The sequence below is a fragment of the Anas platyrhynchos genome, chromosome 4 (genome assembly GCF_047663525.1).
Source record: "Anas platyrhynchos isolate ZD024472 breed Pekin duck chromosome 4, IASCAAS_PekinDuck_T2T, whole genome shotgun sequence".
NCBI lineage: Eukaryota > Metazoa > Chordata > Aves > Anseriformes > Anatidae > Anas > Anas platyrhynchos.
In genome coordinates, this window is record NC_092590.1 from 7,648,684 (window position 1) to 7,672,541 (window position 23,858).

Sequence of the window (23,858 nt, forward strand, 5' to 3'; positions counted from 1 at the left end):
TTTAGATCATCTTTACAAGCAGGTATAATACTCCCTTCGAAAAGGTTTACACTCTCATGCAAATAAACATTCATGTTAACTCTAACATTTACTAGATACTTCATTTAAAACGCCAGAAATAATAATAAATCGTGCTTTAGGTGTACAGTTCCATACATACATGATAAATATATATTCAAAGCCTCGTTTGATAATGAATTGAGTTAAAAGATACCTGCAGTTTCTTCTCGCTGTCAAGAAAAAAAGGTTTTGCTGTTGAGAAACACACGCATGTATGAATTAGTGATCATACATGCACAGACACTGAACATTTAAACGTTAGCGAACTGCTATAAACAAAAAACAAGTGTTGGTCTGTAGATGATGCAAGTCCCTAGGCTCAAACGTCCAGTCCCTAGGCTCCTGAGATGAATAATTAATGAAATTTTTATACCTTTGTGCTTGACCTTTGATTGGGATCTTCTCTGGAATGCAAAAGCCCTGCACCCAAGGATGGTAACTGTGTTTGAAACACAGATATCCGACCTCCAGTTGGAGACATCAGTTTAAATGCAGCCTGTAGAGCAGGGCCCAAAGCGCTGTGGGTTTCTCGTGTATTGGTGAACATATTTGGGAATGCATTCAGCAGATCTTTTATCAGCTGCAAAACAGATGGAAAGTTTCTTATGAGATGTACAATCTTAAGTTTTTCTGCTATTTCTAAAAAGCTGTAGTGCCATGACCAAATCAGTACTAAATACATCAGCTCAGTTTAAACAAATTGGAAAAAACAGTTAGAACTTCTAAAACTACATTGCATTGAACGAAGTGTAATATTTTTATCATTAAAAAGTAACACTGGAATTACACATTACATAGTCTTGAATTAAGTGTTTTGTTTTTTTTAAATCTATTTTGAATATTTAACTGCTTCAATGTTGTGATCTATTTTGAGTAGTCATACCTCTTTGCTTTCATGGAGATTTACAAGTAAACTATCTGGTGTAGGAAGGAAAATATCTGTAGGGAAAAGGGAAAAAACACTTTAATAAATAAAAAATAACATTCAAATAGAACATAACAGCTCATTTCCCATAGATATAAGTGGCACTAAATAAGGTCTACTTTTCTGATAACTATTAGAGTAAAAAGCAGTCTCAGCAAAGCTTGCTTTGTTCAAATAAAAAATTAATATTTGAATTTCTCTTGTTAAAACACCAACTATTCTGCAAAAAGTATATGACTATTTTTGAAAAGTATATTATCTCTCATTTTAATAAAATTACCCTAATACCAGAACATGTAAGACACAATCTTTTTATTGGATTTTAAAAAAAAAGGGAGCTTCTCAAAAACGTAGTTACTTACCATCAATATCTGAAACAATCAGCATCTGAGGCTGAGATAAACCTTCTTGCAAGTTGTAAAAATGAACAGTGCTGTCAAATGTTATGAACCCTATTCTCGTTCTTGAGTCTCCAGGCAGCCTGAAACATTAGAACAAACCAAACCATTAAGCCCCGAATTTCTCTAAACCAAAATCCAGTGTCTCTACAATGCAATATTTAGTTATCCTGTGGACCATCTTTTTATATATAGCATTAAAAACACAGATACAAAAACTAAATGGGATTTCTAGAATTTGTAGACTGCAAATATGACTTGTGAAGTGCTGAAAACCTTGACTTTCAACAAAAGTAAGAGGCAGAAGTTGGTTCTTGCCATCTGGATATAAGTTAATTGGATATACTGATTTTTGCGTAGGCTTTGCATGAGATTTCATGAATTCTCCTAAAAAGTAAATTAGTATGCTTCTGAAAATCTGTTAACAAAATACCAGTAATACTCTGAACAAAAAATGATGTATAATCAATGTAAGAGAAGAATTAAATGTACATGCTGGTGTCGATATCAGAAAGGAAAATTTCCTAACATAACTTTTTAGAAAATAATTTTCATAGTTTCATCCTCTTTTTATCCTCTACAGGATGAAAAATCAGTTTCCAAAAGACATGACCATAGTGAAGTTTATCAATCCTCAACATAAAAGCACCAACAAAAATCCCACACATATTGTTCCAGTGCAAAAATGAGGAATATACAGGAAGTGGCACTGGTTGATCTAGGTAACTGTGAACTAAAAAACCCAACTGACAACACAGTTCAACTAGGTAGTCCACACTAGTGGTCACAGCATTCCAGCAAGCAGCACCTCAGCTGCTTCAGCACACAAAACCTGATGAATTTAATTGCTGTAATTTAATAATTTTTGTTGTTCTTAAACATAAAATAGCACTTCAGATGTTTGTAGAATCAACACATTGTTACAAGTTACAGCTAAATATTCTTTGCAGATCCATCTTTAATCACATAAAAGGAAGATGCCTCTCAGCTGGGTTGTTTTATTTATTTTATTATTATTATTGTTCTTGGCTTTAAGATATGTAAGTTTCATTTCAGGATCTCGTGCAACAGAACATCTGTCCTTTAGAGACAGCTCATTTAAATGTTATATGCAAGTTTTCTTCAAAACTGTAGGTTAGTATTGTTCATAATCACCTGTTAGGTAATTTGAAAAGGTTATTTATAATCTTACTTGTCTAGGTTTTCCAGCAATGAATTGCAGAGTATTGTCAAATATCCAGCCTCCACTGCATTATGAGAGACATCTAAAACAAATAAATATACCGCAGGCTGAGGAGGACGAAGCTACAAAGTAAAAACAAACAAACAAAAAATAAAGTAAAATAATTCAAAAATCATATTAAAAGAAATAGTAAAAGTGTTTAGTCATTAGAAAGGGAAGTGGGCAAAGGGAATACTTAGAATAATACAAACTACACATCATGCAATAAAATGAAATTAAACAACTAACAGTCATGTGAATAGATTTGAACACAATTCTCAGCGGTTAATAAACCCCATTTGCAATAAGCACAAGTTACGCTTCTGAGTGGAAATCGGATATTTCAGTCTCTCCTTCCAACAGTGAACTCAAACAGGTTTTTTGTTGTTGTTGTTTTTAATGTCAGATACAGAATATGCTCTTCAAAACTATTCTTTCCGAATGTGGACAACGCTATCCATTAATCTGAGTTGCAATATTCTACCTACAACCTTTTTACAACCATGTAAGAAGCTGTATTTATTCACTTCCAAACATTTTGGCTACCCTGTTCCAATTCTAATTTAAGAGAACAATTTATTTTTGCTGTGGTTATAGTGTCATTGTGAACAGGACCTCTTTCCAAGCCTTGTTTATCCTTCTAACTAGGATACTACCACAGCAATTAAAGGCTGATTCCTAGTTAGGATCATGTTTGTGAGATTACTAACTAAAAAAATTGAACCCAACTTAATTCTTTTATTATTTCATTACCGGTCTTTCAAAACTTCTTAATAATGTAGGAAAGACCCAAAAACTAGCTTGCATCAGACTCAAAACAGACTATACAACGTTAAACTGCACAGGACAGCTACATACATTGTAATTGCCTTTAACTGACAAATCTTTCAATAGATGCATTTGCCAAAAATCAAATATGAACTTTTGTTTGGTCTTACAGAAACTTCATGGGAAAATTAATATGTACCACTGAAGTAATATGCCATGTTAATTTCAAATGTATTTATATTAATGTGCAATTTTGTGGAAAATCCCCATTAGAATTTTTATTTATTTTTTTACCATGTAGTCAGAGGAAGCAATGAATTCCACTGTAGAATTTTGGACCTCTGGACGTTTGTGCGGCTCTCCATAAGATCGTGTCAGAGGATTATACATAAACTCTTCAGGAACTACAAAAAAAAGTTTCCAAAATTTATGTTTGCCACCAAACAAAAACCATTATGGAATCTAAAGTAATGCAGACATTGCAATTAATTAAAGAAAAATAATTAAGATTAAGGACACATAACATTTCAAGTATCCCACATAACATCAAAGGTAAATAGCTAGAAATGAAAAAAGCTTTGTTTTCAGCAGTAGTGTATCTCCAAATTTAAAACAGAAATGCAAAGAGTATTTCACAACAAGCTTCAATCTGGATTGCTTATGATAATATCTGGCTTAGATTGCAGACATTAGCTGTCATCATCCTACCATTTGCATATTGCAACAGCAGTTGATGGAGTAAGTTCATTTTGTTACAGAAGTAATCAGTGTAATTTGATTACGTCCTCTCTGTCTCCCACAGAATTGCAAAAAGACCTTTTCCTTCAGGAAATGCATGCTATATCTGACTTAAAACCTAGATACTCAAAAAACACATTAAGAGCTCTACTAGCCTCCACTTGGAGTACCCCATGGACCGATATGATGCAATTACTTGAAAGAGATATTAATGCAAGCATCCTCATTTACAAAACTTACCATCATTAACTCTGTAGCACAGATTGCATTTCCACCTCCTTTGATCAATGAAAGAAACAAAAGGGTTGATATATGTCCTGCAGGATCTGCATCTCACTATCGTGCTTGATGTTATTACTGGTAATTGCTAAAAAGAAACAAAGGAAAACTGTAACAAAAGGAATGTAATACATTTTACAGAGAACATCACTGCACTGCACAGTGCGTACAAGCTTCAAAAGCCTAGATCCTCTATCATCTTTTATTCTATCTTTTTTTGACCATTTTCATGTAGCAATAACAATGCCTATTAAAAATTCCCTTTAAAATCATAAGTAATACTTAAAATTATCTTAATCCAACCTCATTAATCCTCAATGCAATAAAATCTTTAATGAAATCAAATTACACAGTTATGATAACATGGCTACTATGGTAAGAGAAATTATCAAAGACAGGATGACTGTTTGACTAACATTGCTAGACAGCAAACCTTACATGTCAAAGAACACACGGGATATGGAAAAAAAAAGGTTGCACTAGATAGATATTCACCTTTTAAATAATTATAAACAAACTAGATGGGAAAGAGTGGATTAAGAGTTCTGAACAAGGCTTCAATCATATATTGTGCTCAGATTCTATTGACAGCAATTATCATGCTAGTAATAGTCCCATTAGCACCTCTTTTCAAGAGAGCAAAGTAAACACCTTTTTAAGAGGTATACGACAGTTCTGAGTCCAACAATCAAAACTTTAATTCAGAGCTCCATAGAACTACTACCAAGCAAATCTTGGTTAGTCATTCCAAGAAAAAAAAAAAAAATGTAAGGACAGGCATGTCTAAAGCCTTTACAAAGTTCAGTGAGGTAGCAATTGCAAGCTTTCTTTTGCCTCATTTTTAATTTGCAAACTTTGTTTTTTTTTTTTTTGGAATTGCTAAATTTAGTTATTATACTTCATTACATTTTCTTCTGTCTAAAACAAAACGGGACATATATATACATATATATATATTTGATGCGCATATATATTTTTTAAAAAGTAAGCTACTTTACCGTTAAGTCTCTGAAGGGATGTAGCAACAAACCCAATGGAAGCTTAGCTTTGTTTAATAAAGCCTGTGTCTGTGGAATATTTGTCAGCGTACATCGAAATGAACTGAAAAGAAATAAAAACACTTAGTTGAAAACTTTCAAAAGATGCTAAAAACGTCATATTAACACCTGATTTTAAAGAACTTTGACATTTAAGAAACCACATATTTAATTAAACTGATTTAAAGATACACAAAAGTTATGGAAAATGATTAAAAAATCCTCCTGAAGAATCAAAAAAAATCCCCAATTTCAGCAATGCAAATACAGAAAAACAAGCTTAAAACAAAGGAAAAAACTGCTTTAGGTACAATGCTCAATTTAAAACGACAGCTTTTATTCATCCTGAAGATTTTTTTTTAAATGAAGTAAAGAACTAAAGGAGAAATACAAAATTTACTAGTTCTCAGAAAGTAAAATTTATATAAGAAAATGGTAGAAAAGAAGCTCAAATACTGAAAGAGTCATAGCCTTTTATTTTTATTTATGTATGTAAAGAGCAGGATTGACTTCAAGCTAAAAAAAGAAAAGGCACTAAAGAAACCCAAGGCATCAATAGCACAGTCCAAAGTGTTAAATGCCTCAGATTGATTTTGAGGCACCCAGCTGTGCCTCCTGTTTTCTGGTGGGACCATGCACTGTCAATATGGCAGTCACCTGAGTTAATCCAGGGCAACGGATATTTATTTTTTAGTTAGAATTAAGATCTTTGTGGGAGAGCAATTTTCGCTGTACCTAGCTGCACTGGACTTGGGAAAGCAGATTAATAATAATTAGAGGTGAAAGTATTCATCGTAATTACAGTATGATGGTGATAGAACATACTCACAGTTTATTTAGTATATTAAGGCATGATCATCATAGTTTTCTGGAACAAAATCCTATGCAATATTATAAAAATATTCCATGAAATGTACTGCATAACATGAAAGTGTTTATTAGCAGATTTTTTTTAGATGGACAAAACAAGATGAAGATTTAGCAGGTTTCTTAATTTTTTAGTAAGTGAACTATACTCGCACTGCATATAAAGTATTCTGACATATGGATAACTTCAAGTTTTGCATAAGGATGCAGAGGATTACTTATTTTCAAATGAGTAGGATTATATTAACTTTAACATTTCAAATTAGGAGCATGTTTACATATTTTTTGATGGTTTAAATAATTAATAGTGACTGAACATAGTTCTAGACATACTATACTTACTCTGGACTGCAGTTTAATTTCCTAAGATCAGAATTCAAGTTAGGCACAGGAGCTGGAACTGAAGATACAGGCAAAATATTCCTGTCTTGTGTAAGGTTTACTGGTCTCAAGCCTTCTGGCTGCTGAGAATGCTGTAGACTTAACCCTCCTAAGGAAGAGGACAGCTGGTTCACACCTGGATATTGCTGAAAAAAAAGCAAGAGCATTGCAAATCATAAATATACAATCATGTTTATAGAACTTATGACATAGACAGTGGGATCGAGAGCACCCTCAGCAAGTTTGCAGATGACACCAAGCTGAGTGGTGCAGTTGATAGAACAGAAGGAAGGGAAGCCACCCAAAGGACCTGGAGAAGCTGGAGAAGTGGGCCCATATGAACTGCATGAGGTTCAACAAATCCAAACACCAGGGTTGCATCTGGGTTAGGGCAATTCTAGACATGAGCACAGATTGGGAGAAGAATTCATTGAGAGCAGCTCTGCAGAGAAGGACTGGGGGTTCTGGTGGATGCAGAGGTTGACATGAGCTGGCAGTGCTCATGCAAGGCTACCTTCAAAGTCAGATCAGGTTGCTCATAGCCTCGACGAGGCAAATTTTTAAAGTCCCCAGGGACAGAAGATGTCACAGCAAAAAAAGCACACTCTGAGGAATTTGCACTTTTTAAGTCCAACTGGAATTTCACCTGTCGCACCTAGCAATTTTTTGTTCTTTAACAGCACACTCTGGAAAACAACTTAGCTGCATCTTCACTATCATCCACCTGCTACGTGGTTGGAATCTGCAATTAAGATGCCTCCTTCTCATTATGTCTCCTCAATAAAAGAGAGGTCTTGGACTTCATCATAAGCCTCGCTGGTTCTATGAAAGAACATTACAAAGCTGTTGCAAGCTTAGGAGCTCAAAACTAGGTTAAGCTTTGAGTTGTCAATTTAAAACAATTTCAGATTCATTATACATAGTATTTGAATTCAAAGAATGCTATCATAAATAAAGATGATTAACACAGCTTTAAAGAGATCGCTAAGCTGTAAAGCGTTCCAAATTAACACCTGCCAGTACTCAAGTTAGTGCCATTTATCCCTGAAATCAGAAAAAAAAAAAAAAGGACAAAAATAGGTAGACAAAGCTATGGTGAACAGAATAATTTCTTTCAACTGGATAAAAAAAAAATACTTTGTCAGATTTTACATTACCTTTATAACAATGAAAGCCCTCAATTCTGACTGTTACATACTTCCTTATTGTATTACACTCAGATCAATAAGGAATTCTGATCATGTACAGCAGTAGTTTTGATGGGTTTGCTTGCTGGGCCTTATTTTAGAAAGAGCGGGATATAAAAAACAGAAGGTTTTGTTTTCTACACCAGGGGTACTGCTATGAGCAAATGTGTGCTAGGTGATAAGGAACTTCATAAGACACTTCTGAACAGTTTCCTATCAGTAAAGGACAGGTCTTTAAAACAATAAACCTTAAACTGTGACTGCTATCAAAAACCAGTAAAGCAAACTGGCTAAGCCTGATTATTTGGAGATACACTTAAAATCTTACTTCAGAAGCCTTCTAGTAAGAAGTTAACACTAGTGCTATGACATGAGCACTATAGCCAACATTTATTGGTCCAGAAGCTGTAAAAATAACACTTGAAAAAGACTTTTCACTACTTCATCAAGTAACTTTTAAAATAAAAATATGAACCTGTGGATAATGCTGAAAGCCAGGATGGTGGCCTGGATTACTGGGCTGCTGCACAGGAGTAGGTGACGCTGTATTTTGGTAGCCAGGCTGCAGTGCTGGATATCCATAACCAAAGGGCTTGGAAGTTTTTGATGTCTGGGGGGTTGGTGGAGCAGGAACTGGGCTGCTGGTCACAGAACGTGTCTCTGGAAGGACAAAAAAAAATCCCACAGATATTCAATATACTTTCTTTTTCTTAGTTTCTATGTAAACTCCTGAATGCTTAACAAGCAACGCTTTTTCCACCTATAATTTTTTGCATTATCCATCAAGATTTTCTTAATCTTTATTGACCATATAAAAAATTATAAGCCATTAGCAAGTAAGAGTACTGGAGCTGATGCTGATAAGGAGGGTATACTTGGGAAGATAACCATAGACTTATATGTTTATTAAGATAAACTTCAAAATACTGTTCTACCAAAACAAAACAAACCCACAGCTTTCAAAAAAGCATCGCAGCTGAAAAGTAAATATGTAAAAAACGTAAAAATAATTAAAAAAACTGGAAAGTAAGAAGTATATATACATATAAGAAGTCCAACCCCACTTGTTGTAACTACATTATATTCCAAGATTTACCCTTGACATAAATTGCAGAAGAGACTATTCATGCTCAGTCTCTCTAGGCACTTTTGAATACTTTTAAAACATAAGGTTGACATGAAAGAACTTTCTCTAAATGTAGAGAGAGTTCCTTTCTTGAAGTAACTCAAGTATATCCCTGCAGCAGTTTGGTCTCACTGTTGTTAAAGATTAAACTGAAGCAACATATAGTCCTCAAATCATAGAGAATCCAACAGCTGTAAAGAGACAGAACTACTCCTGCACCTGGGGCGCAATAATCCAAAGCAGAGCTACAGGCTGGGGGATGAGTGGTTGGAGAGCTGCCAGGCAGAGAAGGACCTGGGAGTGATGGTGGACAGTCGGCTGAATATGAGCCAGCAGTGTGCTCAGGTGGCCAAGAAGGCCAACGGCATCCTGGCTTGTATCAGAAGCAGTGTGGCCAGCAGGGCTAGGGAGGTGATCGTCCCCCTGTACTCGGCTCTGGTGAGGCCGCACCTCGAGTACTGTGTTCAGTTTTGGGCCCCTCGCTACAAGAAGGACATGGAGGGGCTTGAGCGGGTCCAGAGAAGGGCGACAAAGCTGGTGAGGGGCCTGGAGAGCAAGTCCTACGAGGAGCGGCTGAAGGAGCTGGGCTTGTTCAGCCTGGAGAAAAGGAGGCTCAGGGGCGACCTTATCACACTGTAGAGGTACCTCAAAGGAGGCTGTAGCGAGGTGGGGGTTGGCTTGTTCTCCCATGTGCCTGTTGACAGGACGAGGGGGAATGGGCTTAAGTTGCACCAGGGGAGTTTTAGGTTGGATGTTAGGAAGAACTTCTTTACCAAAAGGGTTGTGAGGCATTGGAATGGGCTCCCCAGGAAGTGGTGGAGTCACCATCCCAAGAGGGTTTTAAAAGATGTTTAGATGTAGAGCTTAGAGATATGGTTTACTGGAGGACTGGTTAGTGTTAGGTCACAGGTTGGACTACGTGATCTAGAGGTCTCTTCGAACCTGGACAATTCTGTGATACTCAAGAACTGAATGCCTTCAAATACAAGGTAAGTTTCAGAAGGATTCAGACTTGGTAAAACCTGCAGGGGAGTGGCAGGTGGATCACTCATGAAACCAACCTCTCAGAAACTGGGTTTGGCTTGGGCAGTTGGGGTGGGGATCTCTTAAAGCTGATCCTGTTACTCTCAAGGAACAAGCTGTTTTTAGAATATGCCTTCAGCAGGACCAAGAAGCTTACTTAGTAGCTAAGAAATTAAAATTCATAATCCTGCAGCCATGCCTTTTCTGCCCTTTAACTGCAAGAGCTAGACCCTATATGGACAGCGGCATCAAGATCTTGACAGACTTCACTTTAACGAGGAACCCATCACCTAAGCAAACTACTGTGACATTTTCCCAGGTCAGAGCAATGCCAGAGGCAGACAGGCCCAAAATTAATCCAATCATTTAGAATATTAACTGACATATCTACCAGGAACAGAATCTTTGCCACCTATTCCCAATAGGAGATTTCAAGACTGTTAGTCTGGTAGTAAGATCACGTAGTATAAACCTGACACTCCTGATATTTCTAGAGATAAAAATAAGTGACATAGCATCCATATTTTTCCCATTTTCTTTATATGTAGAAAAAAATAGAAGAAAATAACCTGATCCAAGCATCTCTGCAAACTGTTATCTTTGGTCTCTCAAAACGTCAGTGGCATGTGTCAACTACTATCAGCTACTGATGCCAACACAATCAGGCAAACAGCATAATCTAGAGAAAGATACCTGCTTTCACACAGAGCATACTTTTGGCACTACCCTCAATATTACAACAGAAAGTATGACTTAGGATACAGGGAGGTTTTATTAAATCATTTGTCCAACTTTAGCGTTAACACTGTGAGATTTTAAAAAGCAAACTTGGTTCTCTCTGATGATTTGCACCCTTCCACTCATAGGTGAAAGGCAACTCCTCTAAACTGTTTGTTAATTAATAATAATCGACATCAAAATCAGGAAAAAAATCATAGCAAACATTTAAGTCAATTTAAACAAACAATTCAAAATTGACATGCAACAACAAACAGCTCACCTGGATAGCCACCTCCTTCCAGGGCATCATAATTGTTCAGAACAGGAGAGGCACTGCTAGTAGTAGAAGAACTATCAATTGCTAGAGAGGGAAAAAAATAAAGTTAGGTGACTCAGAAACAGCACATTTTTGAAAAAAATTTAAAGAAAGACCAAGATATTTTCAAAAAAAATTATATAAGAAACTGAAGAAAGATTCTGGGGGAGAAAAGAAAAAGGGAAGACCACTTCAGCCCTATGACTTGAAAGCAATTATCACTGCAAAAAGGAGAGGGTAAAAATAAAAAAGAGATAAACAATCAGCATGGTATTAAGCAAGCACACATACACCAAACATCAAAAGAAAGAAAAATGGGAGGACAAAAGCAATGAAAAAAAGTTGTTCCTTGAAGCAAACAAAAAAAATTCTAATAAATTATCACGTGTTTCTAGACTATGTGAAATGAATTAGCATATGACATTGTTAAACTAGTCTCTGTCATGATTTCCTTCATGACACAAGATTCCTGTTGCCTTCAGAACAATCACATACCATTCCCACTCCACGCAAAACGGATGCATTTAATTCTTTCTTCCTTTCTCTACTGTTGTTATTCAGAGCTTCTTTTGGTTTTGATGTAAAGCTAATTTCTACTGAAATTGAATGAGCAAGTCTGGTACAGCCAAAAGTAACTACATAAGAAGTACCTGGGTTGAAGTAATGAAAATAACTAGTCAAAATTATAAAGAGGAGATGGACGAGCACATGCTGATTGGTTCTGGAGGGACTGCTGATGCTTAATTCATAGTTTACCCTATGCACATATTCTGAATATCTGACTGTAAAACATTACATGAAAATATATTTTAAAATATTTCTACTGGTGCCATTTTATGTTCATTTCCAAAGAAAAAGGGCTAAGGAGATGAAATATATGTGCTCCTTAACAAAAACAGGCCATGAAATTTAACAGAAATGAAATAATACGTCAGAATTAAAAATAAAATAAAATAACTTTTGTGGCAAGACAAGCAGAACAGATGCAGAGGAGAGATGCTGACACTGCTCTACTCAGAAGGATCAACCGTGACCACATATCCCTTTGTGAAGCCAAAACTATTTCAAGTGAAACACTTCAGTGGCCAAACACTTGAGACTCAATCCCCCCTCAACTGATGTTTCCAAGTAAAGATGCTCCTGCAGCTGCGTGAATATAACATCACTGAAATCTAGGAAACATTATTAATATCAAGGCAACATTATGACCGTATAGAATATTTTTGAGCATGTTGTCTTTAAAGCGTTCAGGTAAGAAATAGAAAAACAGGTCCAAAAATTAACGATAGATTTTATGTTAAAAAAACAAACAAACAAACAACAAAAACACATATATATAAAATAACACTGTGAAACTTATACATCAGTTTCCAGTCCTGTATCCCCCAAACCCTCAAATTTCCCTTGGGTTTTGAGCTTTATAAATTAACGTAAATGCAATATTTATTTATTTATTAATATTTATTCTATGAAGTGAAAGAAACAGGATGCATTATTTTGTGCTCTATCATGAGTAAGAACATGGCTTTTCTAGGTTTGGAAAGTCCTACTACTGAAAAGCCAAAATACAGTTTTACTAGGTCAACAAGATCAAGATTTAAGAGTTTCCAACTAATTGTTTTCATCTGACCAGAAGAATTTTTCTGCATTTCCAAAAAATACCAGAAGGATACATGCACAGCTTGGAACAGCTGAGACTAGTTCAAGCTTTCTGATTTAACTATTGTGTCACTGGATACAGTTTTCTCCACAATAAATTGTATTCATAAAATCTTACCCATCTCTAACACAACTCCATGTAAAATTAGTTTATTCTTTTCCCTAGCAAGATATTAATGACACAATGACTTACTAAAAAGGAAATATTATATACTTCAAGTCCTGCTGGAACAGGTAAGAGTTCCAGCATAATCTGGCAAATATGCAGAAGTAGAAATATTTCAAATGCATGCTAAAATTCATCAGCTTAGTCATATTTCTACTAAAAAAATGAACAAACAAAAAAGCCTCATTTTTAACGTACAGATAAGTTGTATTCAAAGCAAAATTTCAGATACTTCAAAACATAAAAAGGTCTGCTTAACGAAATAACATGAATTCTTACTGAGCATCCTATATACTTACTGAAGACCTTACACGTAAGGCCTTTCCTTCTCATGGTTATTCTATTTTCTTAAGGCACTGATGCCTACAAGAATTATGTTATGCCCCATTCCTTTTTCTCCTGGTGAATATCTGGTTGTCTACAAAAACAATGAGTTCTGCAGTTTCCTGCACACTAGGTTCAGACTCTAAGCTGGCCACACATATCTGAAATCTCACTGATTCTTCTTTGACAAAAAACACAGGAATTTCCACAAAATGAAACAGTTGTCCTTTGCTTAAATGAAACGATGACAGCTGTCAATTTGCTTTAGTACTGTAAGCACCAAGCAAGAGAACGCATTAGGAAAAAGGGGAAAGAAAAGGTTTAAAAAGGAAAAAAATAAAATAGAAAACTGACTAGACAGAAACAATGCTTATAAAATACTTTTAGGATGATGTAATTATTTACATCAATATGACTTACACTTTTACACAGTTTGTTCAACTGTTTTGCAATGTAGTCAGAGATGTAACTACTAAAAAAAAATAAAGCTTTGAGGAGCTGTGTAAACAGACAACCAGATGTACAACACCTGTTCTTCATAAAACCACTTGCATATCCTGAGCTAGAAATCTGTTAGGATTTACATTCACCCCTGGTGATTGGGCATAAACCAGGAAGTTTATGGGCTGCCTGGGTGCCCTTTCATTCTTTTGCATAAGAAATTCAACTACAACAGTAGCTCAAAGGCTAGGACTTTAGCAGAAGCACAGAACTTGAGAAATACAGGTGGCAGAAAGCATGCAAACTGTCTCTGGTAAGTTTAGGGAACAACATAAGGAGAAAAAGGTTGCAGCTGACAAAAATTGGACATCTCCTTTGACAGAAGCCTTGGGATGAGATTAGACAAAGATACTTATCTGCAGAAAACTCACTAGGGAGCCCTGCAAGAAAAAAAAGAAAGAGACCAAAAAACCACAACTCTCCCAGTTCTTTTAACCTATTCTGAAGAACTGGTCCAAACAGCAGCTGCATCAAAACTGCCAAAGCAAACTTTGTTTTGCATTAGTCAGAAGAAAAAAACAAAAACCCCAACACAACTCAAGAAACTATGGTAGCAAGAGGCACTGAGCTAGTTTTTAAAACCAGGAAATTTTGACAAATACAGACAGAATCCTTGCAGCCAAGAACATGACATTTCAATCAAGCAGGACAAACTGCTTCTTAAAAACATGAAATGCACTTATTAATTTCCCCGCAAAGCAAGCAGGATAAAACTTAATCTTCCTGAATTGCAGAGATGTGCCATAGGAGGAGGAAGAAAAGCAGCACAAATGAATTCACTGCCTTAAAATAAACATACTTATCACCTTCCAGTATTTACTACCTTAATTATAAGACTTCTCCATATATAGAATGGGAAGCCAGGTAAACACTGTTTAATGTAATGATAAAAATGGCATGTAGTTGATTAATTTGTAAAACAAACAATTATCAGTCTGTACCTCTATGGCTTGGTATATTTGCTTAAGAGTTTAAAGCCTACTGCAAATGGAAATGGTAGAACTCAGGGAGTCTTTTAGGTTGTGAATATTATGAGATACATAAAACATCTGATATTAATATGACAAAAAACACACCAAAACATTTGATGGCCACTGCTGAACCCCTTTTTGTTTACTCTACTAGTAACATTTGGAAAATTTCTAGTTAATTTGATACGTGATGAGTCAGAGCAACTTTCTACCTTAATGGAGGAAAAATAACTTCAGAGGATGGAAATATGGAACAAAACTTGAGTAGGAAGAGAACAAGATACTGGTGTAAAGCTAAAGCCAACCTGCTTCCTCATCCTCCTCATCCTCTTCCTCATCATCTGAACTTGATGACAAGGGAGCTGGTGCAGAGCTAGCTTGATTATTAACATATCCACCATACTGCATGCCTGTGAAGTGGAAAGCACAAACATAAGAGTCAGACAGACAGGAAAGATGAAAAACAAAAGTCACAAATCATTGCATTAAAAGTGAGAGAAACCAGCCATTCCAGCGAAAATCCCAACATGCAGATAGTTAATTCTACAACCCTTGACCATCTACAGCACCAGACCCATAGTTCCTATGTGAACTATGTACGGCAGAAGCAGTTTTTAGTGGGCTAGTTAAGTATTAGTAGCATACAGAAGTTAGCAAAAAGTTTGTGTGTGTGTAAGTTATTAAAAACGTATGTTGAAAGTCTATGTGTACGCATCAGTTTGGTCACTGGAATACTTTCGTAAAGTGATATGCATGGATAAATGTGTCCTTTGCCAGGTAACTTTAAACTGCATTATTAAAACATTGATATTCAACTTCAGCTTAGCACGCCTGCCCTTCTAAGGCAGCAGGCATTCACTTTGGAATTCTGAACACAGCCAGAGATCAATGAAACAAACTGCTACTGCAGCGTGTTACGGGTACAAACGTACACTCCAGCTACACATCCAGTGAAATTTTCATCAGGTGAACCTGAAAACTTAGTGTTATTTTAAAATGGTGCCTAAATTCACGCTCATAGACACATTTCAGCACCTAAATACACTGCCCACTGGCAACAACTCACAGGCACCTCCAAACCATGTAACCATTTAACACATACATGAACAACACACAAAAGCAGCACATACACATACCATTTTTAAACAGAGTAAAGCACACAGCAATGGCTTATAATTAATGTGTGGCATTACTAGTGCAGCCCTAACACTTCCAAGAAATCTCAAGCTTCTCTTGGTGTGGGGCAGTGTTAGAAAAGATTTTAATACATGTTTGCAGTCAGGCAGAGACATCCTTGGAAGAAATGTCACTTTCTCTTCCAGCAATCCAGTGGGCCATGATTGCAAGAAAATATCTTAAGGCTTCAAAATACAGGAGTTTGGATTTTTTTCCCCTGTAGAAACACTGTGTCAGCATCACTCTGACGTACTTTTTTCTAATTTTATTTTAACACTATAATGCACTACAGAAGTGTTGTAGCTACTTCAAACAATCTGAAACCACTGTGGCATTTCATCTTCCCCTGACCCAAAACATATCTGCTACACCAATCTTTGTTTTGTGTAATGCACAGACTACAAATGCTGTTATTTTCATGTCTTCTTAAAAAATGGTTATGAATAAACCCAAGAGGACAGCTTTACTTTCACTTATGAAAAACAGCAGTCAAGGCGAAGAGCATCTGTTCAGAGATAAAGAGAAAATAGAACAAAACCCTATTGCAACATCCTTGGGAAGCTGTAACTTTGATACAGAGTTTAGAGGAAGGAGAGGCTGGTAGTATTTCACTTCATCTGGCGCATATCGCTCCCATGACTCTGGTCAAGTTTCTCCATAATACAAGGCACAATGATGAAGGCAACCAAGGCACAATACTTCAGTTGCTCTGTGCTGTTAACACACAGAACTAACTCGACTGCTTCATATTCTCATCTTTTATAAAAGGCACTGGGTGCACTCAATACAGAGGATTGGAAAAAAAAACACGAACAAGAACCCCAAATCAGACCCCAGCTGAAGAGAACACATTTTTTTCTCAGGCCTAGGAGAATTCTGTGTTACGGTGAAGGAGAAAAATCAACTTAAAATCGTTAACGTGCAAGTAATGGGAAAAAGATTCAGAGCAGAACAGGATAACAAGAGATGCAGTGTAAGATAAATGTAGAGCCCAAGCTCAGCCCAGCGTGAGTGCAAAGACAGAGCTCCGACACAGCACATCAACAGGGCAAGAAGAAGCAGATGTGCCTGGAAAGGGCAGAGCACTGCAAACGTGCCAAGCGCAGGCCAAAGGAAGGAAAGGAGTGAACCAGTCATTCTGCTACGCCCCTCTGGAGGAATGCTTTTTGGAAAAACAAACAAGCAAGCAAAGAAAACCCTATTGCTAACAGTCTGCCTTTTCCAGTTACTGGTCAGAAATACAGACGAGCGATAAAAACATGCAAGTGCCAGGATTAAGTAATGACAAACTGTGCCATTGTGAGGTCTGGAGGCAGGACTGGTTTGACTCTCAGTTGCCTAAGGAGTTTGGGTGTATCTATTTTTGCTGCCAGCACTGCTCCCAATTTCTGTGTTCAGGATACTGTAGCATTCTGCTAGCACAATTGTCCGGAGTAACAAACAAATCTGGGAGCTGATCTGGCCAAAAAATAAACTAGTTTAAAAGTCAGGCTGAGATGGGGAAGCCTCCTATCCTGGTCTGCAGCCCAAAGACAGCCCCAGTGGATAGCACGTGGGAGAAAGCAAGCAAAGGACACCCACGGGGGGCTGAACACAGCAATTTAAGTGCTACCACACTGATCCAATCACCCTGTTCTGCTCAGTATCTTTTACAGTGGCCAAAACTTGTTAAAATCTTCCACTCTTAGAAGTGTGAAAGCTTACTTTGAGATCATTATTTATTTTGAATGAGATTACTTTACACATCTGGCTTAAAATGCAACCACAAACAAACTGTAACAGCTGTCAACCCTGTTGGTAGTGCCCCTGTATTACAGCAACAGCACACTAATGCTTTATCTCACCTTATTTTACAGACACCTGTAAACGTCTGTGGGAGGAAGCAAAAGGCTAAACCGTGTTAAGGACACATTTGTCTGAAATAAACCAACGATTTAGGTATTTTAAGCAACGACCACTCACCATGAAAGACTCACGTGGGCTACGTTTCATAATAGAAGCCCCACCAAAAATGAAATAACTACATGCAACAATAAACTGTATTCTAAAGCTCTTTAACTGCCTCTCTACTCATTAACCCTCATATTTTCCATTGCACATACCATGACATTAAAAACACCCTACTCTTCTATTCCCAACAGTAATTTTTACGAAACGAACCCTCCTTTTCTCCTCTCTTGAACTCTTTGCTTTACATCATTTTCATTTATTCAACAGCTCCTGTCATCATCACAAATCCTACAGAAGTCTCTAAGGTCCTGATAGGAGACAGGCACTCCAAAGTTCATCTCTAGGATGTCATTTTCAAGTGGATAGGTTTATCTGCATGAACTCAATATGGATATTTATAGAAGGAATGTGAATGAAACAGGTTTAATACAGTTTAAGTGTTTTTTTTTTTCTTCTCTGTTAGAGCTCAGCCAACTAAATAATTACAATACTTTAATACTGCATAAGAATGCTCACACCGAGGCTTAAAACAAACAAACCAACAAGTCAAATTGTTTTTCCAGAATGCTTCCACGTAGACAACACCACTGCATAACATGACTTAAAGAAAGACAAATTTTTTTTAAAAATCAGTCTATTTCATCACTGCCTGAGAAACACTTGGAATTCTCACGACTCAGAGAAATATTCAGATGCGTTCAATTTTTCAGGGTATTAATTTCAGCAAATGAATTTATCACACTTAATTGTTGATGAAGTTTTACAAGAATACAGCATGTATTTGAGAGTCCTAAAAAGAATCCAATTGCAAAAAGTTTCAAGTTTTCTAATGTTTTCTAAAAATATCATCTAAGTACAGAGACACGTGTGATGACAGATATGGATTTATTATTGCTTAATGTAAATGCAACCAGATGGATTCCAACTCTTGTTGACTTTGCTTTATGCTCCTGACACATATATTTATAGGGTTGGTTGTAAAGCATGCTCATTCATCTTCATACATACTGCACATTAAGGCAAGCACAATCTAACAGCTAAAATCCATTTTGTCATTTGAAGCATTTTTGCTGTTTCTTTGGAAGTCGAGCAAGAGTTTATTCGAGAAAACACATTTGCGGAACAACTAAATTCTACCCTGTACCAAAGCAAACTATATAACTGTGCAAGAAACAAACACAATTAGAAAAACTGAGTTGTTTTCCTTGAAATGGTACACTGTATATAGGTCTTGGTAGCAATGAATAATTATTTTTGTAAAATAAACAGAACCAATTCACAAGCAAATTATTTCTTTACAGTCCCTAACTCACTGGAAAAAAAAAAAAGAAATGGAGGAGAAGGAAAAATTAGGACATTTACGACAGGGGGCTTTGAAAGTTAAGAATAAAAAGCATGCTGTGACTATCAAAAATTATTTTGAGAATTATTTTGAAGGCTAGCTATACCACTTTGCTCTGGACAAAAATCAGTGTGTAGGGCACAAGTAGACACTAAGTTACGTCTCCAAAAGAATTTTAAATCCTGAAGTTCCCAAGAGAAAACATATCAAAATGAAATCACTGCAATAAAGTAGATTTGGAATACTAGACAAAAACATGTAACAGTCTAAAGGGTAGTGTCAAAACATCAGGGCAAAATTCACATGGCAAAAGAAGGCTCAAGATCCAACTGATTCTTTGTCAACAGGCTACCAAAGGGGAGAATGGGAAGAAGCTCAGGAAGAACCCCCTGTTCTCCAACAAGAAACCCTGCAGCAGCTTTCCAAAGGAGCTTGCAGCTAGGGATTAAGACGATAATTTCATTATTTCTAGTTTAAGTCTGCTTTTGCAACAAACTGATTACAAAAGATCCTTTTAGTATCTTCTTCTACTAAGTCAAAATAGTGAGAAACTTTTTAGAAAAACAATAGTGCTAAGAGAAAGGCTTTGTAAGGAAGAGACGCGGGCAAGCCAAAGACAGTGTACAGCTAAGAAATCAAACAGAAGAGCTAAAAAGAAAAAGACAGAACAACAGACCTACAAAACGAGAGCTCTCAGGAGCCTGACAAAGACACAAGAGCAGTACTCTTGTCAGACAAACATAAAAGAGCAAAAAAGCTTCCAGCATTCACATGTGCACGTGGAACAGGGCAGAAGTCTGTATTACAACCTCCCATTCCCTTTTAGTACCTTCCTGAAGAGCTGACTCAGGTGGCTGTGTGACAGAGGGGGACGATCGTGGCTGTGAAGCAAGTCCTGAAGCAGATGTCCTTGCTGAGGAGATCACAGCAGGGGAAGCAGATGTTCCCACCCCAGGCTTGGTGAACTGAACGCCCTGGCTTGCGGAGTGCACAGGCTGTACAGAATCAACGCCACCTGAAAAGGGAAGAAAGCACAAACACCATTTGTATCTGCACAGGCAATCACACAATGCAAGCCACTGTAGGTAATGTTGGTTTCACAGTGACTACAAGAACATGGTACTTCGGAGAGATGCCATCATACAAGTAAATAGGAAAGAGGAGGCTATCTTTTTTTTAACGTTAAAGGTTTGTAATTTAAAGAACTCCACTAAAATTAACAGATTGTTCAACAGCAAAAAAAGGAAGACACAATGCAGCATTAAAAGACCAAGCAGAAGCTGAAGTAATCCATTTTTGTCCCCAAAACACAATGCTTTCACAGGTTCCTCTTCCTAGGTAAGAGGAACAGAGCCTGTGCACGATCCCTCCCCAACAATACTCCTCTCAGCAGCAGGAAACCTGCGAGGCAGCTGCGTAGCACAGCAGCAATCTGCCTCCCCTGCAGGCTAGGAGCTTTGCAATTTCGTTACTCAATTATGAGACCCATATTCTAAGCAATCTGCTTCAATCAGCCCTGAGTATGCCACAGAACTTCTGGTGTGTTTTAAACATCTGGACTAGATATAATCTGCTTAAAAAAAAAAAAAAAAAAGTCAGATTAGTGCTTTGAGAGATTTAACACAGTCCAGTCAAAATTCCTATCAGATAAGGACAATATAACTTCAATTAAGTTAGTTTTAAAGAGGGTCTCTCCTTGTTTATAAGTTGGAAAAAATCATCGTATGATGATTCTTTTTAAAAACTCCTCCTTTCTACAAACTACCGACAGACCAAATTGTTAAAAACAAGAATAGAAAGAAAATAATTTGACCAACATGACTCAGCAAACACACAGGAATTAAGCAACGAGATTGAGATGTTTTTATTTGCCGAGTCCCAATTTAGGTTACCGAATTCACTAGAGGATTCGCGTGTAATTGCAACTTGGCTTCCTCTGCACACACAGCTGAGCAGTGCACGCAGACCCAGACTTCCTCCTAAATAATGGAGCTGGCATTCGAAAGGACTTCGTGGGGAAGTTGAGGCTTCCTTTAGAGGGGCAAAAAGAGCAGGTTTAAGATGATCCTCCTGCTTTTCTAACTTACCTTCAAAAAGTGCCTTTAGCCAGCCTTACTGCCTTTACCCAGCTTCTGTAGCAGAGAGCTGCATACGGGGTTTGGGTATTTTCCACGCCAAGGCAATGGAGTGATAATTGCAGCTGTAGATACCTGTACTGCTGCAGAGCATGACAAACGCTGGTGTCACAGCCAAAACCTGTTTACACCTGGATTAGCCGAAGACAAAATACTTCCTTGCCAAGTACGAGATTGCTATTCTCAAGCATAAGCTATCCAAAGTGTCCTACAAATGACACGGCTCCTTCAGAGTTACTGTAAGAAAATGTTTTTGAACTTTGACCAGAAAGATATTTATTTTTTCCTTCTTACAGAAATCCAACCCACAAAATTACAAGCTAAGCTTTCTTTTGCAACCCTAGAAAGCTCTGGGAAGCCATACATAACTAAATACAAAGGATTAGAATGGAAACTTGAACAAATTTAATCTCTAGGAACGCACAGTTAGTAACTCATCTCACGAGACAACGTAGGGTTATAGGAAACATGCTATCAGTTTTTTGTTTCTTCTCTGTCTAGCCAGTAACAAGATTGCACACTGTTACACAAGCACTGATCAATCTAGGATGATGCAATTTAGGATTCTAGATCAAGACAGAACTGGGCTGACCACTAGTTTAAAGTTTCCCATTAGCTTGTCCAGGACGAGCCCCGTTAACCCATGCCACAGCCCAACAATCGCTGTCACAAGAAGCACATAAAGCCAAGACCTCTGTCAGGCTGCAGTAAACACAACACTTTGTGGCAGAATTTTCTACATTTCCCCCCATACTCCCTTCCTCCTTCAATGTGCACTGACTTTTCCTTCATGCCTTTCAACCATGAACAACCTCCTGGACTGAAAAATACCAAATGACTGAAATGATGAAAATACCTGCAGTGCTCTGTAAATCAGAGATAAATCCTCATTTTTCCTGTGCACTACCCCAAAAAATTTGATTCCGTTTCCAACTTGAAATCTAAACTAGTAAAGTAAATCATAGTAATATCTTTGTGTTTAAGAAGAGATGGCAGAACCATCCTGAGTTGCTATCTGCATGATCTTGATTTATTTCCCCCAATATAGCATGTAATTTCTACCAAGATATTGACCAGTTCCCCGCAGCCTGGTTTTCAGCAGCATCCTATCTGCACAACTTCCTACACCTTGGCTGCAGCCCCTTCCCCTTTTTCCTACCACACCTCTGCTGCTGGATTTACAGGATTATACCCTGAATTCCTACAGATGTGGGGCAGTGAGGACTTGAGACCCTGATCTGACATGAAGGAAAGTACAAGTACGTTCATGAGATCATGAAATGGAAGCGTCTCCAGCTCAAGCTGCCTGCCCACAGCACAGTCGACAAGATCCATAAAGCAAAGAAATCCACACCAGGCACCCTCAGGAGTCCTCTCTCACCCTCCTCTTCAGGAGTGGGGGGAGAATCAAGTAAAATTTGGGCATTCTTGCTGACAAAACACGTGGATCCACAGACTGGAAAGTACCAAGGAAGTCAGAATGTACCAATTTCAGCTGAAACAGCTGGAAAAAACAATAAGGAAAGCTACTGACCTAGAAAAACAAAAAGCCTAAGTAATACAGCGTGTGCTATTTACATAGGACATCACTGTTTCCATATAGATTTATACCAATATCGTTATGCTGAAATACAGAATTTAAAACTAGATGAGGGCATTTTTGTTAGAGAAAACTACTTTAAACCAGCAAGAAGAAAATCACAAATATTTGTTTCCTCCTTCATTTACACTCCCTAAAGGAAATAAAATTACTCTTACTGGCAGGTATTCATCAAAACAGGCCAGCTTCCAGAAAAACATTCTTCTTACATTTCTTCTTTTCTTCCGCTGAAATTTCAGCAAGCTCCACTGAAAATACTTTAATGATCTCAGACAGTGGCTGACAAAGTTTTAGAAATGCAGCAAGATCTTCTCCTGTGCCCTCAGCACATGACACAGACAGCTCAGTGGTTTGATTTTAACAGGCATCAGCAAATTTGGGGCTTTCAAATGCCCTGCACTTGCTCTTTAATTGGTTTATTTAAAAATCTGCTTGTAAGTACAACACTTGCAACTTCTTAACTCAAGCATAAAAACATTGAAATTACCACGTTTCATAAAGTCATGCCAACCTGAGTTTCTTGGGCAAGTCCTGGGTAAACACAGGGATTTTATTCAATATTTATTTTATCCAAAACACAACATTCTTCTCTGTAAAGCATGCCCCATTTTCCTCCCAAAGAGCTCTCAGCGTTCACTGACTGCACAAAACTAGTATTGAAAAAGTACAGTAAGTCGGTAGCATCCTGAGTCCTTCCAAAACGTACTTATTTATAATTTAAGGACTGTGAGGGGTCCTCTTTCATAGCACAGCAGCAGTGACAACAAACTGCCTTCTCAGTATTCTAGGAGTAGGAGAGGGTAATAACAATTTCTTTACATGAAGAGTTTTAGAAAGCATCCTTAGGAATTTCAACATATCAAACAGCATTCAAGCAACTTTGCACAGAACAGACTGCAATCGTTTTCCATCATTTCCCTCCTGGAGAATAAACAGCAGGAAGGATGAAACATTCCTTCTTACAAACCATCATGATTTCCTTGAATT

At 37.2% G+C, this 23,858-nt stretch overlaps 1 protein-coding gene across 2 annotated transcripts in view; it reads right to left on the reverse strand.

Moving 5' to 3' along the window:
- SEC24B (SEC24 homolog B, COPII coat complex component) overlaps nucleotides 1-23,858 on the reverse strand; it is a 43,285-nt gene that overhangs the window by 10,590 nt on the left and 8,837 nt on the right. Inside the window, exons 3-14 of one of the 2 annotated variants that reach the window (XM_027456238.3) lie at nucleotides 19,966-20,151; nucleotides 14,974-15,078; nucleotides 11,012-11,092; nucleotides 8,338-8,522; nucleotides 6,637-6,821; nucleotides 5,389-5,491; nucleotides 4,352-4,478; nucleotides 3,668-3,777; nucleotides 2,576-2,688; nucleotides 1,348-1,466; nucleotides 944-999; nucleotides 434-640 (exon numbers count right to left, since the gene is read on the reverse strand). In XM_027456238.3, the coding sequence (XP_027312039.3) occupies nucleotides 434-640; nucleotides 944-999; nucleotides 1,348-1,466; nucleotides 2,576-2,688; nucleotides 3,668-3,777; nucleotides 4,352-4,478; nucleotides 5,389-5,491; nucleotides 6,637-6,821; nucleotides 8,338-8,522; nucleotides 11,012-11,092; nucleotides 14,974-15,078; nucleotides 19,966-20,151 (1,577 nt within the window). The remainder of the gene's footprint in view (nucleotides 1-433; nucleotides 641-943; nucleotides 1,000-1,347; nucleotides 1,467-2,575; nucleotides 2,689-3,667; nucleotides 3,778-4,351; nucleotides 4,479-5,388; nucleotides 5,492-6,636; nucleotides 6,822-8,337; nucleotides 8,523-11,011; nucleotides 11,093-14,973; nucleotides 15,079-19,965; nucleotides 20,152-23,858) is intronic. The other variant, XM_072036918.1, reaches the window with a different exon arrangement.